The 16,556-nt window shown below is 52.9% G+C and overlaps 9 protein-coding genes across 9 annotated transcripts; 3 read left to right on the top strand and 6 right to left on the bottom strand.

The window, feature by feature from the left end:
* Positions 1-1,789: 1,789 nt before the first annotated feature.
* Positions 1,790-3,412, bottom strand: AYO21_04762 (hypothetical protein; the record flags this gene model as incomplete). Its single annotated transcript, XM_022654733.1, has 1 exon — positions 1,790-3,412. One exon carries the CDS (start codon positions 3,410-3,412, stop codon positions 1,790-1,792), a length of 1,623 nt encoding a protein of 540 aa, XP_022512872.1.
* A 356-nt stretch (positions 3,413-3,768) lies between these two features.
* On the top strand, positions 3,769-4,406 carry AYO21_04761 (hypothetical protein; the record flags this gene model as incomplete). The annotated part of the gene is made up of 4 exons (XM_022654732.1): positions 3,769-3,794; positions 3,859-4,140; positions 4,200-4,319; positions 4,373-4,406. The coding sequence occupies 4 exons, from the start codon at positions 3,769-3,771 to the stop codon at positions 4,404-4,406; spliced, it is 462 nt and encodes a 153-aa protein (XP_022512871.1).
* Positions 4,407-5,170: 764 nt separating this feature from the next.
* AYO21_04760 (hypothetical protein) lies at positions 5,171-6,052 on the top strand (the record flags this gene model as incomplete). Its single annotated transcript, XM_022654731.1, has 1 exon — positions 5,171-6,052. One exon carries the CDS (start codon positions 5,171-5,173, stop codon positions 6,050-6,052), a length of 882 nt encoding a protein of 293 aa, XP_022512870.1.
* Positions 6,053-7,033: 981 nt separating this feature from the next.
* On the bottom strand, positions 7,034-7,744 carry AYO21_04759 (hypothetical protein; the record flags this gene model as incomplete). The annotated part of the gene is made up of 1 exon (XM_022654730.1): positions 7,034-7,744. One exon carries the CDS (start codon positions 7,742-7,744, stop codon positions 7,034-7,036), a length of 711 nt encoding a protein of 236 aa, XP_022512869.1.
* A 999-nt stretch (positions 7,745-8,743) lies between these two features.
* AYO21_04758 (hypothetical protein) lies at positions 8,744-9,908 on the bottom strand (the record flags this gene model as incomplete). The annotated part of the gene is made up of 3 exons (XM_022654729.1): positions 8,744-9,600; positions 9,656-9,719; positions 9,843-9,908. 3 exons carry the CDS (start codon positions 9,906-9,908, stop codon positions 8,744-8,746), a joined length of 987 nt encoding a protein of 328 aa, XP_022512868.1.
* Positions 9,909-10,394: 486 nt separating this feature from the next.
* AYO21_04757 (hypothetical protein) lies at positions 10,395-11,958 on the bottom strand (the record flags this gene model as incomplete). Its single annotated transcript, XM_022654728.1, has 2 exons — positions 10,395-11,831; positions 11,893-11,958. 2 exons carry the CDS (start codon positions 11,956-11,958, stop codon positions 10,395-10,397), a joined length of 1,503 nt encoding a protein of 500 aa, XP_022512867.1.
* A 238-nt stretch (positions 11,959-12,196) lies between these two features.
* On the bottom strand, positions 12,197-13,102 carry AYO21_04756 (hypothetical protein; the record flags this gene model as incomplete). Its single annotated transcript, XM_022654727.1, has 2 exons — positions 12,197-12,600; positions 12,664-13,102. The coding sequence occupies 2 exons, from the start codon at positions 13,100-13,102 to the stop codon at positions 12,197-12,199; spliced, it is 843 nt and encodes a 280-aa protein (XP_022512866.1).
* Positions 13,103-13,938: 836 nt separating this feature from the next.
* AYO21_04755 (hypothetical protein) lies at positions 13,939-15,030 on the top strand (the record flags this gene model as incomplete). The annotated part of the gene is made up of 1 exon (XM_022654726.1): positions 13,939-15,030. One exon carries the CDS (start codon positions 13,939-13,941, stop codon positions 15,028-15,030), a length of 1,092 nt encoding a protein of 363 aa, XP_022512865.1.
* Positions 15,031-15,590: 560 nt separating this feature from the next.
* AYO21_04754 (hypothetical protein) lies at positions 15,591-16,514 on the bottom strand (the record flags this gene model as incomplete). The annotated part of the gene is made up of 1 exon (XM_022654725.1): positions 15,591-16,514. One exon carries the CDS (start codon positions 16,512-16,514, stop codon positions 15,591-15,593), a length of 924 nt encoding a protein of 307 aa, XP_022512864.1.
* Positions 16,515-16,556: the final 42 nt, after the last annotated feature.

The raw sequence follows: 16,556 nt of genomic DNA, 5'->3' as shown, positions 1-16,556 counted from the left end.
ATTTCTGGTAAAGCTTGTAGTGCTAAAGACTAGATCCACCTATCATTTCAGTATTTATGTGCACTTTCGAGCGACGCTAGTTCCGCACATTACTGTGGACGCGAACGCGAGTGAGCACAAGTTCTATATATTCTGAAGTGGGGAGAATTCCACCTAGTTTACTCTCAATGCGTCAACCTGCTTCCCCTTGCGGTTCCCCTCGTCACCTTCCACGGGGCTTGCATCTCCGGTAAGCGCCACAGGTGTCAGATCAGAAGGCAGGGAGCTTCTCCATGTCATCAACGTCACGACACTGTGCGAATCCCGAAGTGCTCCTTGAAACGGACTTCGATATTACTGAAGCCAACCACCATCGTGAGAATGCCACTCTGGAGCATCACCCTGGCTATCAAAGACTGCATCGGGTAGATTCACATCTTGAACCCGGAGCCAGGAGCGTCCCCAATGTCTCAGATCAGCGGCCGATGATCTGCACTTCTACAATGGCGGACATGCTGCGGGAGGCCATGCACATCAACCTCTTTTCGTGCGAGTGTACTTACAATCTGCTACAGACAAGCCAATCCCCGTTGTTTATGCAAGGGCAGATGCTACCTATCTCCTTGTACAAAGTGCACGGCGGGGCTGGTCGACCGTGCTTGCCTGTTCTTGCTCTTCGCACGATGCCAAAGTGCAAAGTAGCGACAGGCGCTTCGTAGTTCTCACACAGCGGCTATATCTGCTATGGGAGACCTTGGCCCTTGGCCAACTAGCAGGGTTCAATGAACAAAGACATATACACTCCGAAATGCTGGACACCCCCGTACGCACCTGTGTGTGGAGGAATGTAAGGTCTTGTTTCAGCAAACTCCCGACCAACAGAGGCCGGTTACCAGCCGGGCATCGCTGCGAGAGATCACCCTGCTCGATCACTGCGGCTGCATACTTGCGAATCTGGTGTATCCTACCAAAGAGTCATTGACGTTTCTTTTCATTTGAATCTTTCGCGAGCCACGCCCATGTGCTCAAAAGCACAGTAGTTTCGGCCTGCGGCGAGCATGCAGGCCTTTTCTGTATGGATATGGTGCATATTAGAAATAAATCTTAGCTCCCGTTGTGGACCGACAACCTACCTAGTATATACCTATGTTATATATATATGGGATAGCGAGACTAGGCTGCTGGATCACCACACCCCCTTTGGTCCCCAGCCCTGTCTCATAGCTTTGTAGCCTTGTAGCCTTGCCTTCCCAAGAGCTTCGTCTCTACCATTGCACCTCGATCTACCGAGTACTCGTAGAGACTCGGCTGGCAGGGCATCCTACGTATAGACACACCACAGGGGTCAGGTCGACCCTACTTAGCACTTACAGCTCTGCCCAATGCGCGCACATCAAGGCTGAGTGAGCCTGCCTCATTGGAAATACAAGGTAGGATGCAGAACATACTTGCATGCTATGCCACGCATACTCACGCAGACAAACCGTGAGAAACAGACAGTAGGGTCAAATACAAAATCAACCGCAGGGAGGTCTTCACCGTCGTCTATCAGATATTTGCATTCCGGTTTTACTGACTTTCATTTCGTTTCATGTTACGCTCAATTTTCCGTGCCTTTTGCCGCCTGGGCTTTTTTATCGTCTGTCGCGCCCCCAACGCCATGCTCGTTCAAGAACTTTTTGGGTGGTCTTGTCGATTGAATCCAGTGCTAATTTCAGCTCGCTCAATCACCCTAGAAAACGCCGATGCTGTGGTTTCCATCCATGTACGTGTGCGTGTGAATGTGCATGTGCATGTGCATGTACAAGTCTCAGAGCGCAGGATACTCAAACCCGCGCTGCACAAATTCTGTCTCTGGCTCAAACTGTCCAAAGAAGTGTAGGTCATTTTCGTCATAGGCTCCTTCCGCATTCACGCCCTCGTTATGAACAAAGCCGTCGAGCGGCCCATTGTCTTGCACACTTGCCCGTGCGAAATCTTCCGAAAGGGTCGGATACTCCCCCGATGGGTAGTGGTAGGGAGTGCCGTTGTGCCAGATATGGTCGTCACAAATGACCATAGAGCCGGAGAGAAGAGTGTCCTTGTTAGAGGTCTCTCCAACTTCGTCCATCGTCCCTAGATGATTATCCAGGCAGTCATCATGATGCTGCTCTGGCTGCGGCAGATCAGCGACACCAGTAAGGCCAACCATGGCAGACGTCCGCTTGACACCCTTGTCCGAGCGGGGTCTTCGCTGCTTCTTAAGCTGCACCCCTCCAGAACCGGTGTCATCAGCGTATTCGTCATCACTGCGGCGGTCGGCCTTACGCTTCTTCTCACGAAGCATTCGCTTTGATTCTAGGCCTAGATGCGCAGTACGAACGTGCTCTTCAAGGCTGGCTTTGCTGGTAAAGCTGCGATTGCAGCCATAGATGGCCACATCTTCCTGGTCTGCGACTTCTTCGGGGAGTGCAATTTCGGTCTTGCCGCACACAAAGTCACGCTTGTTCTCATGGACGGTTTTGATGTGGACGTTCAGATTCCCCTTTTTGGTGAACTTCTTGCCGCATCCTTGGACAGTGCATGTGAAGACGGCCGAGTCTTCTGATTTCTTCTCTGGTAGAATTCCATGTTGGATTTCAAGATGCCGGGTCAATTCCTTGTTGGTGGTGAAAGAGGTCGGGCAATATTGACAAGTTGGAGGGTGGACAATGGTGAGGTGAGCCTGGAGTTCTCCATAGGTTGCAAAGGACGCCCGAATCACTTCCCTCTCATCATCGGGGTTAGCAAGAATGGCAGCATTCTGGGCCATACAGTCCGAGCAAGAAAAGCGCGAGGTATCATGCTTGGCTCGCATATGGCAGCGCAAGTTCTCCGCTGTATCGTAGGCCTTCTTGCACGGGGCACCAGTCACTGAATCCAACTCTTTGCAAGGAAATGGTTTGATGTTGTGATGAACAGACAGAATGTGCCGATCTAGAGTATCTTGTTTGCGGAAAGTCTGATCACATCCAGGATACCCGCGACATCTGAACCGCTCTTTTGCTTCATGTGTCTCGAGATGGCGCCGGAGTCTTGTTCCTGTTGTGAAACTTGAGTCACATCCTTCCCAAGTGCACTTGTAATCCCTAATGTTGCTATGTTGACTTTTGACATGGTGTTTCAGGTGGCTGTCACGGAAGAAAGCTTTTGTGCAGGGAGGGTGCGGACATTGGAAAGGGCGCTCGTTTGTGTGGGACCTGATGTGCTCTTCGAGCCGCACTTTGCGATCGAAAGCTTTGTCGCAATTGTCGTAAGGACATTTTAGCGTTTTTTGGCGACAGCGAGGAAGCGTTCCTGAAGGAGGAGTTGAAGCTGGAGTGTCATCACCCTGCTCTTCAAAGTCGTCGTCACTGTCCGAGTCGAGCATATCATAGTCCATGTCGAAATTGTCGTCGTCGGACTCGACCCGCATCTTAGCGACGGCTCTGCGCGCCCGCGCCCTGGTTGCCTTTCGTCAAAATCTTGGAAAATACGTGGCTGCGACTGAAAATTACGAGGGGCTTGAGACAATGCCGGTAACGAATGGGAGAGTGTGGGGTCGCCAACCGCGGAAATCTTTGTCGGCGAGGCTGAAGTTATTGTGGGACCGCCAAGGACAATCACGTGGGACCGCGACAAGGCGAGGCTGCGACAACCAAAAACTTTTTGTTTCTTGCGGGCAGAGTGGAATGCAGAACAACAGTCTTGCGCCAGCCATATTTCTTCTTCAAATTCGGTTATTGTTCAGCTGGTCTGTATTATTGTGTCTCTGCGCTGTGACTACTGAGGATGTCGGACTATGGTGATGAGGGCGGGTAGGTGACCTTTTTATGCGCAAGTTTCTTTTCATGACCTCTAACGCATTTGTTCTCCATCCAGCTACGGCCGAGACGAGCCTGACGATACCTTCTATGAACCTGAGGACAATGTCGACGACGAACTGCCGCCGGATGCCGAAGTCGATGAAGAAGCCATCGAGGCGCGGGCTAGAGAGGAAGAGGGCGATGAGAGGACCGTCGTGTCGGCCGATCCAAATCAGAATGTCCAGAAGCCTTCAAGCGACGCCGACAAGAAAATTCCTGACGACAAGAGAACTACTACGCCTTACATGACCAAATATGAGCGCGCAAGAGTGCTTGGTACTCGGGCGCTGCAAATCAGGTACATGCCCTCAACATACGTTAGGCCTTCGTCAACTGCGGAGACTGACTGCCAGATAGTATGAATGCGCCGGTTCTCGTTGACTTGGAAGGCGAGACGGATCCACTGCAAATTGCGATCAAGGAACTGAACCAGAAAAAGATTCCTCTCATTGTTCGCCGTTATTTGCCCGATGGATGGTGAGTTTGTCAGAACAGCACCGTCAGGAAATACGACTCTGACTCTTCGACAGGTATGAGGATTGGACGTGCGAAGAACTGTTGTGAAGTCTCAGTCTTTGCTTCTGTCGACTGGCCCCAACATCAATGAAGGAATGCCGCCATTATTCAGCCATTATCCATGGATGAACACATCATGCAACACGCAGATCTGACACGACAGGATCTTGTCTTCAGCCACTCCTGGATTGTTCATGCATGGTAACTGCATCAAAAGGCTGGAACACCCTAGCCCCTTACTACACCGCAGTACTCCAGGCCCCCAAAGTCACCGAGCCACGGCAGATGCTCCAATGCTACAACGGCCTGGGTTATTGGTCGAGAAACAACACTTCGAATCCGTACTGTGTTTCGGTTTCACCCCATCGTCCCTGCATGCCTTGGTCTTGCAATCCTGCGCATCATAATTCGCTCAAGCTTTACCCAAACTCAACACTATAAAGCAAAATGCGAGGCTATCTCACGAGCGTGCTGACACTGTTGTGGGCCTGGGGGCGGCTGTGTACGAGTATGATCCATAATCCTCCTCCGTATTCTGATTGGCGGCATAGGGACACTCCAATGGCGAACGGCAAATTCTCGAGCACTCCACAAAAGATCATTGATCCCGCCCAGGCTGCTTATGCCTGACGGAAATGCTACCAAAGTCTTCTTGTATAACTACCTTCCAGCTCCTCTAGACCTCCTTGGTTCTCTGCTTGTATCGAACAGCTTCTGCAACCCTCCGTTCCTCTCTGCGCTGCCCAAGTGTTAGCACTCCTACAATTTGTTGCCTCGTCACCAATCCACAAGGCTTTCGTTCATCAAAGACCATGTCGGCCTCGCCGCTCACCCCAGGCAAGCATACTACAACACTCAATAACCTGACAATCCACTACCATGTCATTGCCGACTCACCTGGCCTCCCGCCTCTGATCGTCTGTCCTGCTCCATGGGGAATCGGCGCAGATCTGTATATCAAGGCCTTCTCCCGTCTCTCCTCAAGATTCACACTAATCGTCCCGTCTCCACGTGGCAATGATGATTCGCAAAGTCCTGCCAACCCACAAGAGATGTCCACGCGCCACCACGTTGAAGACGTGGAGGCTCTGCGGGCACACCTTGGTCTAGAGAAGATCAATGTCATGGGACATTCAGCCGGCGGCGCCGTCGCACTAGGCTACGCGATCGTGTATCCGTCACGGGTGGAAAAGCTCGTCCTCGTCAACTCGGACCTCTTGGGCTACGCCCGCCAGGACCGGTCCTTCTTCGAGGAAGTCTTCAAAGTTTTCTTCGAGAACATGCCCACGAACGACGCCGACTTCAGGCAGTTTCTCCTGAAAATCATTCCGCGGTACTTTGCCCATCCTGAGCTGGGCGGTCCAGCCGAGTTCGAGAAGCAATGGACCGGCGCACCCAGCCTGTGGGCCTACGGCTCGTATTACAGTGCCGATTCTGCCGCTGCGCCCGGCGAAGGCGCCCCAGCAGACGGCAACGCCAAATGGAACGAAGCGGCCGAGCTGCACAACGTCACCGCCCCGACGCTGGTGCTCACGGGGAGGCAGGACCGCGTCGCTGCACCGGAGGTCAGCACCGCCATCGCCGACGGCATCAAGGGCAGCAAATTGGCCATCTTGGAATCTTGCGGGCACATGTCGTGGGTCGAGCAGCCCGAGCAGTTCTGGAGGGCAGTGGACGGCTTCCTAAGCAATTAGAAGATGCAATCGTCCGGACCCAGTGTGGCCCAACTCAACGAGATGGAGCAAGATGGGGGGTGGCATAAGCAAGTGAGAACAAAATGATAAAGACGGTGTGGTGTGGTGTGAAACTGAAACCCTCGGCGTGCCAACCGACACTGGTACTATGGTGAAGAAGATGGTGGCGAGCGAGCAACTACAAGTACAAGTACATAGACAAAACAAAACGGGACAATGCAGGACGCAATCAAGACCTAAATTCGCTTCCGGTTCTCTCCCATTCCCTGATTATCCCATGCTCTCTCTGCATATGTAAGAAATCCCAGATCCCAAAACTGAAAAACTGAAACCGGGTCAAGCCGAGGGGAACTTTCCCATCTAGGGAAACCCACTGCGCCAGTGCCAACCAACCAACCAATCAAACTCCGCACAGAACCAGGACTTTGCAGACGAACATGGTTTTCACCCCCTGAACTCCGCGGTCGTAACGCGTACTGTGTGTATGAGTCAGGAGGGTAGTAACTTGTGCCTTTCCCATCCCACCTATGTAAGTATCGTATGTCCGGCAACCAGTGTCGGATGGACCGGTGTATCATGGTCGAAACAAAAGGCTGAATAACTAGCTCGTTTCCTCTCTCCTCTCTACTCTCTACCCTGTACTCTCGTTTCGTCTTGAAGGTTCCATAAACCTCGAACAGGGTCTCTTGCATCACTGTTGCCATCTCACCCATCCTCGCATACGTGGACTGGACATCCCTACGTATCCATACAGAGCAGGATCACTGGGAGACGTGTCCTTGGTCTGGGTCTGGGTCTGGGTCTGAACAGGTGGTCGGTTCGTATGATACTATCCACAGGATGATAGTGTAGGATGTTGAGCTCTGTCCGGAAAGGCAGGTGGGGTTTGGGGATGGGAATCAGTCGAGGACTTGCATGCATGCGGTTCCATTCCAAACGTCCAAAATGGCGGTCAATCGATCCATCCGTTGGCTGGCAGTCTCAGCAAAACCGCACTTTCGGCGAGCGTCGCACAACCCAGGCGTTCATGTCCTCATCCCACACGGCGTTCTCGGGTTCGGGGATGTGGTAGGGCCGAGGTTCCCGAGCGTTTAGGTCGCTCATGGGGTCAAAGAAGACTTCGTCTTCGTAACAGTCGTCGACGACTTGGGGCAGTGGTGGTCGAGGGGAAGAACAGTGTAGAGGGTCTTCTGGCACTCTAGCATGTCTGACGCGACGAAGACGGGCTCGCTCGACGGGGATCTTTTGGACGAGGCGAAACGGGAACGACTCCCTGCGGTGGTGAGGCGTTTCTTCAAAAACAGGAGAACATTGTGGTGTGACGTTGAGAGGTCGTCGGACCTCAATCCTCGGCGGTCGTGGTCGAGGAGACGCATCACCTAGCTCGCTTCTTTCTTGACATACCTCCACGAAGAGTCTGTCTCCGTGCGGATGGACTCGATGATGGCGACCGATGACGTCTATGTCCTCCTCACGCACGATGATCACCTCTCTCTCAGGGTCTCTGTCCCTGTCTCTCGGCGGCGCTGCTCTCTTCTTCGACGGCCGATGGAGACGGAACACGTCCTTCCTGTTCCTCACGAGGCAGAGCTGCCCGTTTTTGCGCTCGATGTAACTCCATCCTCTCTCGTACGGCGGAGCGACCACATGCTTCTCAAAGCGGATGGGGAAGGGATTCACAGTCTGGGCCATCTTGTGCGCGAGCCGGATGGGGGCTTCAAAGACTTTGATGAAAGGGAAAGCGTCCCTGGAGGAGAATTTGAGGATTCTGACCGTTTGCTCCTCTGAACAAGACTGTGGCTGCTCTCTGTCGGTGCGTTTGCTGGGGTCGGTGGAACAACGATGGCAATGACGATCATGGTGGGAGGTCATGTCGTTTGACAATGCGCATTCGCTCTAAAATAGGCTGGAGATTCTGACTGGAGAGAGGCCAAGCACAAACACCTACAGTTTGCAAGATCTGGGCCCGTCGAGCAGAGGGGATAAAGAAACTTTTGAGACACGGCAAACGGCCAGCGTTCCCAGGACCGCTGCATTTACTTTGTCCACTTACCTGTTGGGAAGGGTCATCCTGCACTAAGTGTATGGGTATTCTAGATGGGCATTGTGATGTACTCACGACATCCGACATGTTCTTTGTCAAGGTCTCAGGACATCATGGCTGTGTGCTTAGAAGTCTCACCGGACCGGCGATGGAGTCAGGTGGCCGGTGTAACAAGCAAGCCAGGCAAGGCTGGCTGGGTGTGTCGCGGGGCTTTCTTTGAGATGTGCATATTTGCAATGCAATGTCCCGAAACTGAAAGCCAGCAGACAAAGACAAAGCGGAAAAATACCAGACAGTCCCGGGCAAGAAAGACATGGACAATGAGGATTTGTTTGGATACATGCAGACGGAACGATTGAGAAGCTGGAATCTTGCAGAAGACAACAAAGTTGATACCAAACGACGCTAGTGCAAATATGGAAAGGCGGCATTATTATGTAATGACAGTGTCGTCATGCCCGGTCAATGCTGCGAATCATGCGCCCATTGGTTCCATGTGGCCATGTCAGCTGCAGGAACGAGCCTTGTGAGTTTTACGAGGCAGCAGGGCGGGATTGAGGGTTCCAGGAACAGTCATCCGGAGTCTGTGTCGTCGCATGGATATCTTCTTGGTGTGCGGCCTCTATCATAACTTGGCCTTCTGTGATCTATAAGTCACCGTCTGTCTTTTGATCGGACGGCGAGTGACCAACCTGAGCGACATCTGCCTGCTTCTCAACATGTGCCAGGATCCATTCTCCCACATCTTTTGCAAACTGTTCGCCTACTCCGTCGGGCTCAGCATGGAGCTTGTGATAGGCGTCGGGATACGACTTGAATGTTTTGTCTTTGTTGGGCGCTTCCAAGACATTGAATAGTTGCTGCGCGGCGATGTACGACAAGATCCGGTCGCCGGTACCAAAGGAGAACCACAGGGGACACGGGGCTTTTGTTGTATAGCCAGGTATGGTGCGGCCATGGGAGAGATGCGAAAGTTCTGCCTCTCTTTGCAAGAGTCCCTTGAGTCCTTCTAGCGTGCCAGTATCGTGGCACAGTGGGTCGTCAATCCAGTCTTGACAGACCGTCTGCGAACGGGACATGTACGTTGCACTCAGCTTTTGTTTGAGCTGTGTACGGGGCAGAAGCGCGGCGGCCAACTTGCCCGCCTGAACTTTCAAGTAGGATGGCTGATTGGACGCATGTATCTCCACATAAGGCGCTTCGAGGAGCAGACCACAGATCGTAGGTCGATTGGAATACTCCGTAGATGTGGAGAGCATGTAGCACAGAGCCTCACCTCCACCCATACTGTGGCCCATCAGGAACAGTGGCTTGCCCTGAGTCTCGGGCAACGATGCCACATGGAGAACAAAATCATGAAGATCGGATAGGACCAGTGCCGTGGGGCCTGTATTGCCATTGTCTGCTGGCTTGCGGCATGATCGGCCCCAACCCCTTTGATCGAATCCGTAGACGGCAATGTTGAACGGGGACGAGCTCAGAGTGGGGAAGAGATCGTAGTAGGCTAGAAGATGTAAGTCTCTCAGTAAGCTGCATGCACTTGCCGGGGGTCAATATACCATTAATGTGGTCAGAGAACCCATGAAGGAAGATCAAGACGGCCTGCACTGCATCGCTTCGGGGCTAGATTTGAGAGAAGACAAATCGTCAGAGAGAGAGAGAGACTGTGCAGAGATTCATCAACAACGCATCGCGATGTGCTGGTTGGCCTGTGGTAGCGAGAGATGCTTCCGGCCGGGTCCGTACCTTCCATGTTTTGGTATATAGCTTTGTGCCATCCTTGGTGGTGAATTCGCCCTCGACAGTGTCCATTATCGGGTTGCTAAGGGGCATTCAGGAAAGGATGTGCAGACAACCACGATGCCACGCCTCAGGAACTTGCGGGCAATGGAAAAGAAATGAAGAATGGTGGTCTACACCCACTGAGCGTTGGGTCGATGATCATGCCATGCGCCTGGACCGCGTCTCGCCCCCTTTGCAAATGGCCGAGGATGTCGGAGAAAATTGGATCCGGTTTCAAATGACGTGCAATGACACAAATGACACCTATGTGAGCCAGATCGGAAGGTCAGATTCCGACAACGACGCGCGTCAACACATAAAAGGCCATGTGAAATCTTCCACAAGGTACAAGAGCCTCGTACAAGGGGGACAATACTATCGAGGTTGCGCGATAAGGATGAGATATGGCCTGAAGCCGGCTACAATATTGTCTACCATGTACGAGGTATCAAAATCCCTTCTTCAAATGATCGATGGGGTTTACCCCAACGCCGCCGTCTCACCTATGTCTCGCTCTCAGTCAGAAACGCCCATCTCTCCCGCGTGAACCCGCCAGAAAAGCACCTTCTTATCAAACCCACCACTGACAAGAATCTCCTTTCTCTCCTTTCCATGCCCGTGACTGCCAGACTCAGCGGTTTCCCAGCCGGCCCACAATGTCCGCACTTTACTTCCGACCTCATGTCCCTTGAGGGTGGCTACGACCTTGCCACTATGCGTGTCCAAACCACGGATGACCCCGTCATCTGCATTCACAAACACCCCCTTCCCACCTGGTCGCCAAACGACCTGCGGCGTAGAGTAAGGAGTTTGAGGGGCCATGGTCGTCACGTGCAGTTTTATGGCGGCATCTTCGCGGTCTTGCAGTGCTAGGGCCGCGCGGGCTTGCGAGACTTGGTTTTGCGGTTCTGACCCGTTGTCTAGGGCGATGGAGTTGGTCGAGTTGTAGGTCGCCGTGGGGAAGAGGAGTCGGACGATAAGGAGCTTCATGTGTGGAAGGTGAGACGTTGCAACGGCCAAGAGGGAAGGGTCCGTCGGACACACAGCAAGACAGGAAGGGGTAAATGCGACCCAAGCATTGGAGTGAGGTGCGAGATTCTGCCGCCCCGTCTCTTGAACCGAGTATGTAACTTCGCTGCTCCGAGATGAAGACGACTCGTCAGATGTGGGTGTGATGCAGTAGTAGTAAAGGAAGGTAGAGTCGCGTCGAGACAGGACAAGGTAGAGATCATGAGTATCTGGGTTTTGGACGAGAACCATGGACTCTGGGTTCGTGGGCAGTGTAATGGTGTGGATCGGGTCGCGAAGTAGACCCTGAATGAAGGGCTCATCGCCAGCTGTCTCCGACTCCGTGCTGGGCTGGAAGTTCCCTGCGAGTTCATGCTCAGGAGCATAGATATGGACTTTCTGATCCCACCCGGCCGTCGCTACGATCCATCGTCCCTGACGAGTATATCCTGAGACCACCTGCACGGCGTATTTGAGATGATCGCGTACTTTATCAATCAGTCGACCCTGCGAGTCATGTAGCATCAGCTGTCCTGACATGGATGTCGAGAAGACATAGCCTCCGTCCAGAGAGCTGAGGGATAGAACCGGACTTCCGTGAGCATTTTCGATCGAGCCTGTCAGAGTGAATGGCGGTGTAGCCGAGACATTACACCATGAGCGGTCGGCGGCGGTGACGAAGATTACCGCGTCGTTGTTCTCTTTGCTGCTCAATCCGCTGACGCAGAGGACATTTGACGTGGTAGGGACACCCTCCGGCTCAACCGCTTTCGAGGGAGCAGGCGTTATCCACCCGACATCAGCATCGCCGCCGACCTTTTCGAAGGCGAGACTGGCATCGAACTGTTTCTTCTCCTCGATGATCTTTTCAATCGTCCAGTCACCCGGATTAGTGATCGCTACGTCCTCGGAGAGTCCTGCTTCGATGAGGAATGCTTCGAGAGTCTACAGTCATCAGTTCAGAGCGCCACGTTCGGACTCAAAGCAGTCCGCGGTCATGACCAACCTTGTTGTAATGGTTTGCTTTCAGAAAGCGGGCTACAATGACTGCGGGCGAGTCTGTGGCGGGCATTTCTGGGACAAGTCTCGATAACAGAAGGAAACCAAGATTGAGGTTCATGAGGTTAAGCCCGAGATTCAACCACATACGATCACGTGATCCGCTTCGGGCTTCCAGTAAACGTGAATATGAGGGGAGCAAAGCAAAGCAAAGGCCAGGTTGAATGCCATCAATTGTTTCTGAACCATTTGGATGCGCATCCAGCTCCCACAATGCCTCGCCCGAAAGCTGGTACGGGTTTGGCCTTACATCATTGCTTCGTTCCATCCTGGGGACTTCCAACCCCATGACGGGTCTTGTACTCTCGCGGACTCTCAAAGTCTTTCCTGTTCGCCGCCCACATGCCTTTTCTCCTGGTCTTCGCCCACCATTCCGCGCGTCTGTACCTCTCTTCTTTGGCCCTCCCAAACTCAACACCCGACTTCGCTTCGTAGATCGTAGCAAGCCCTGCCCGAAGCATTTGAAGGCTGACGTCGCGACGCACGAGGCCCTTCCAGACGTAGACGGTGCCCACCACTCTGCTGTACTGGTCTGCCTTGTAGACATAGGTTCGAACACGCCTCCCCATGATGTAGGCAGTGAGCCAGTCAAGCGCTTCTTGCGCGTAAGGTTGTGCAGGCCGTCCAAAATGAGCAAGTTCGGGGGCGTCGATCCCTGCGAGGCGGACATGTATCTACTCGCCGCGTTAGTTCCCATGGCCTTGAGCTTGTGACCTACACCAATGTACCGTCTGGTCTTTCAGATCCTTTTTGTTCACTGGCACTCTTCGTCCCGGGAACCAACCCCAGCCAGCCAATCTGCCCCCCGGCGTATGATACATGCGGAAGTTGTCTCCATCTCCCACGCTCGTAACTTGACCTACGATGCTTCTCCGCCGAAAGAACCCCGGATTGATGTTAATCGCCTGCGGGATCCTGCGCAGATAGGACTTGTAGAGTTTGTACGTGCCGACGGAAACTGTCGTCAGTATAGCCGCGGCAAGGATAGTTTCGGGTTGAGTGAAGGCTCTCAATTGTGGAGGGATGGATGTAGCAGGTTGTTGCTGATCGTGCCCAGCAGGCCCTGAACCCCACGAATCTGTGGCCTTCTCAGCGAGAGGCTTCTGGGGTTCGGATTCATCCTTTGTCGAAGAAGACCACAGCTTGGGCCATGGCATGGCTAGCTTGGTTGACTCTGTGCATAAACAAAAGCGAAGCGCATGAGATCAGTTGAGCAGTTGCGCAGTGCATGTGCAGGATGTTGACCACGGCCAATGTATGATCCTCCGTATTGCCATGAGATAAAAATATACGGTGGACTATACGACGTTAATCCTGATGTCTTCCAACCGACAACACATCCCTTCTGCCGATTGTCGTCTTGATATTCGACGGAGTGAATATCCTCTTCATACATCTCCACGCTTGTGACGCAAAGATCTCATTCTGTATGCGCATCCCACGTCTCTCGCCCTAGGTGTTACTGCCATGTCCGCGTCCAGTGAAAATGAAAGCCTTGTCGTAAAGGGGCAAATGGCAGCAAGGCTGAGCAGCATTTCCTTTGACACGGGCAAAGTGTTTTGAGGTCAGTGAATATTGGTATTGACTTCGGTGACATCTATTCTTGCTCCTTCGCAATGTCGGGGTCCTATTGAATGCTTCGAGAATGGACCGATGGGTGAGGCACAGCGCTCATATTTTTGATCCTCTCCTATCATTCATTTCCTATTGTCGAGAATACTCGGCTCGACGAAGTCCATGTCACATCGCTCCTATTAAGCCCATTGTGTCTCGGCCTACTCCAGTCAATTCAACTCATCACTAACATTGAATGCATGATATTGTGTCCGAATAAGTACAATATAAATGGCCTCTATACATTCAGGATTTGCTGTCGAAATGTATTTATATAAAGCCATGAGCTCTCTTTCTACTCCTTGCCCTCATCTCTCATCCACCCTTTTGCCTCATTGTTCTTTATCTCTCTCGTCTATCAAGCAGTTATTTGGTAAAAATGTCCTTTACCGATGCAACCGAGTCCTTCTTTCTGGATGCTGTGTCTAGCATCTGCCAGCCGATTGTCCAAATACTCCCTCTTAATGACGCTGAGATGTTCGACTATCTCGATGCACATCCAGACGCCCTGTCGAGATACCTGGCGGAACGCTTTGGTATATCGGAATTCTTCAGCACAATTCTCGCGGACAAGGCAAACAGCCGCGGCTGGCCTGCTTTTGGCGATGTGTCAGATCCTTTTGCAGACGAACAGGTGGTGAATGGAATACCGAGTGGCGCCATACAAGATGACGCAATGCGACATGGTGTGGTGGCTGGACAGGCACTTGCTGATGATGGCGATGTGTTTATGTCCCTGGACTATGAGGAAGAAGACGACGACGGAGAAGAAGAAAACGAGGACGAGTATGATGCAGATGACGATGAGCAGGGCGGTGACTGGGAGAGTGACAGCGATGGTGATGGTCCTAGTTATGAGGGCAACGACAGCAGTAACGAGGATAGCGACAGTGAGGAGAATGGCACCACCACCTCCAACGAGATGTCGTCAGAGGCTGGTCCTGTGACGCCTTCCAACATCAACACCGCTTCGTCCGCCCCCAGCAACAGCGCTGATGAAGGTGAAGACGATCATGACGGCGGTGAGGGGGGGCAGGAGCTGGGGCTGATGCCATATCCGGCTCCTGCACATCTTGTTGCTGCTTCTCGCCTTCAACAACCCACCCGTTCCTGGGCCTTGTGGGAGGAGGAGGCGTGTATCCGCCACATGCTCGACATCCACCGCGAGCGACAACTCAAAGGGGAAGCACGATTTCGAGAGGCCTTGAGTCGTATGCAACTCCAGGATGGTGTGACGAGAACTGGTCACAGTGCTGTTAAGAACTTCTGGAATCGCGTTGGCCGTGCTCGCTCCAGCTTTGACGAACGGAGAAATAAGTCAGCACCATTGGCGACTTCGAAGCAAGGCAGGAGATCCAAGTCGGAGTCTTCTTCCTTGCTGTCACAACGCCGCAGGACCACTCGAGCCTCTTCTTCCCACCAGAAACCTCGTAGCACCAGACGTCGACGCTCTCCAGAGTTTCTAGTCTGATGAAGACGCATCGGAGTACACCCTTGACAGGGACAACGAGGGACCGGTTCACTCAAGTACCCCGCGCAAACGAAAAGGCCGAGACGACAGTGATGATGAGTGGAGGCCAGGTTCTGTGGTAGCCGGTACCGTGACCGCGGTGTGAGGCCATCACACAACGTTTGTATTAGTTGGAGAAAGGCCAGTTGGCGCTGCATATCTCTTATTCCAACGACAAAAGTATCAATTGGTATCAGAAGGCAGCATGTTGAGCTGCGAGAAAAGACATTGTGGGCTTTGAGTTTCAAGGAATGAATAGGCGCAAATAGTTACGTACTGGGCGTGTTTGGTGGGCGTCAGCTGCAGTTGGCTCGGTTTGCATTGGAAAGCTCTGCAGGATCATTGGGCAACGGAATACTTTGGTTAACGAACATGCTTTGGATATATGTACCTCGATCTAATGCACGAACAGCGGCTTTCTTGTGCGCACTCATTAGATGTGAGGTCACTTGGGAATGGTGGGAAACAAAGTATCTTCTGGCAAAATTCAAAGCGCTCAGCAATAACTCTTTTTTGCACTCCTATACAGGTCGATCACCCTCCAGAGTGATCCTCAGCATCCTCCGTCGGAATCCATGATAGTCGTTGATCGGGTTATGCTGCGCGCATCGATTGTCCCAAAAGGCTATGCTGCCCACTTGCCAGCGGAACCGGCACGTGAACTCCGGCTTGACCTGGTGTTGGAACAGGAACTGCAGGAGCGGCGCGGACTCGTCCTCTGTCCAACCCTCGAAATGGGAGGTATGGGCGACGTTGACGTAGAGGGCCTTTCTGCCGGTTTCGGGATGTGTTCGGACGACAGGGTGAAGTGCTTCCAGCGAGGACGCTGCCGCTGCGTTTCCCGAGTCACGGATGCGGTCTTCGCGGGTCTTGCTGGCGTCGGCTTTGGCGGAGGTGCTCACGGCCTTCAAGGGCAAAAGCGTCTGCTTGAGTCCCTCCGAGAGAGAGTCGTACGCAGCGTACTGATTCGCGAACAACGTGTCGCCACCATACGGGGGGACTTCTTTCGCCATCAACACCGACCCCATCGGTGGGTTTTCAAAGTAGGAGGTGTCCGAATGCCAGATTCCTCCGAAGTTGATGACCTCGTGTTCTTGTTTGAGGACTTGGATGATTTCGGGGTAGCCGTCAATGCCGCGGACAAAGGGATATTCGACGGGTTTGCCAAAGTGAGCGGTGAAATCGAGGTATTCCTTGGGTTCCAAGTTCTGGTTGCGAAAGAATATGACTTGATGTTCCAGAAGAGCCTCTCGGATCTCCTTGACAACACCTGGGTTTTCCGAGAGTTTGGCGAGATCAACGTCGTGGATCTCGGCGCCCAGTGATCCGGCCACTCGCTGTATCGAGATGTTTCTCTTGGTTGGTGCATTCAGAAAAGAAGGAAGGACATTGCGTAGAGTAGGGCGAGACGGGCGGACCAGCCGCAAAGCTGTAGTGGCATTCATCGTCCGAGACGATCAAAGCAAGCAAGCTGGGGCGATGATATC

This window comes from Fonsecaea monophora (assembly GCF_001642475.1).
Source record: "Fonsecaea monophora strain CBS 269.37 chromosome Unknown Scaff28, whole genome shotgun sequence".
Lineage (NCBI taxonomy): Eukaryota > Fungi > Ascomycota > Eurotiomycetes > Chaetothyriales > Herpotrichiellaceae > Fonsecaea > Fonsecaea monophora.
This window is presented reverse-complemented; position numbering and strand designations above follow the sequence as displayed.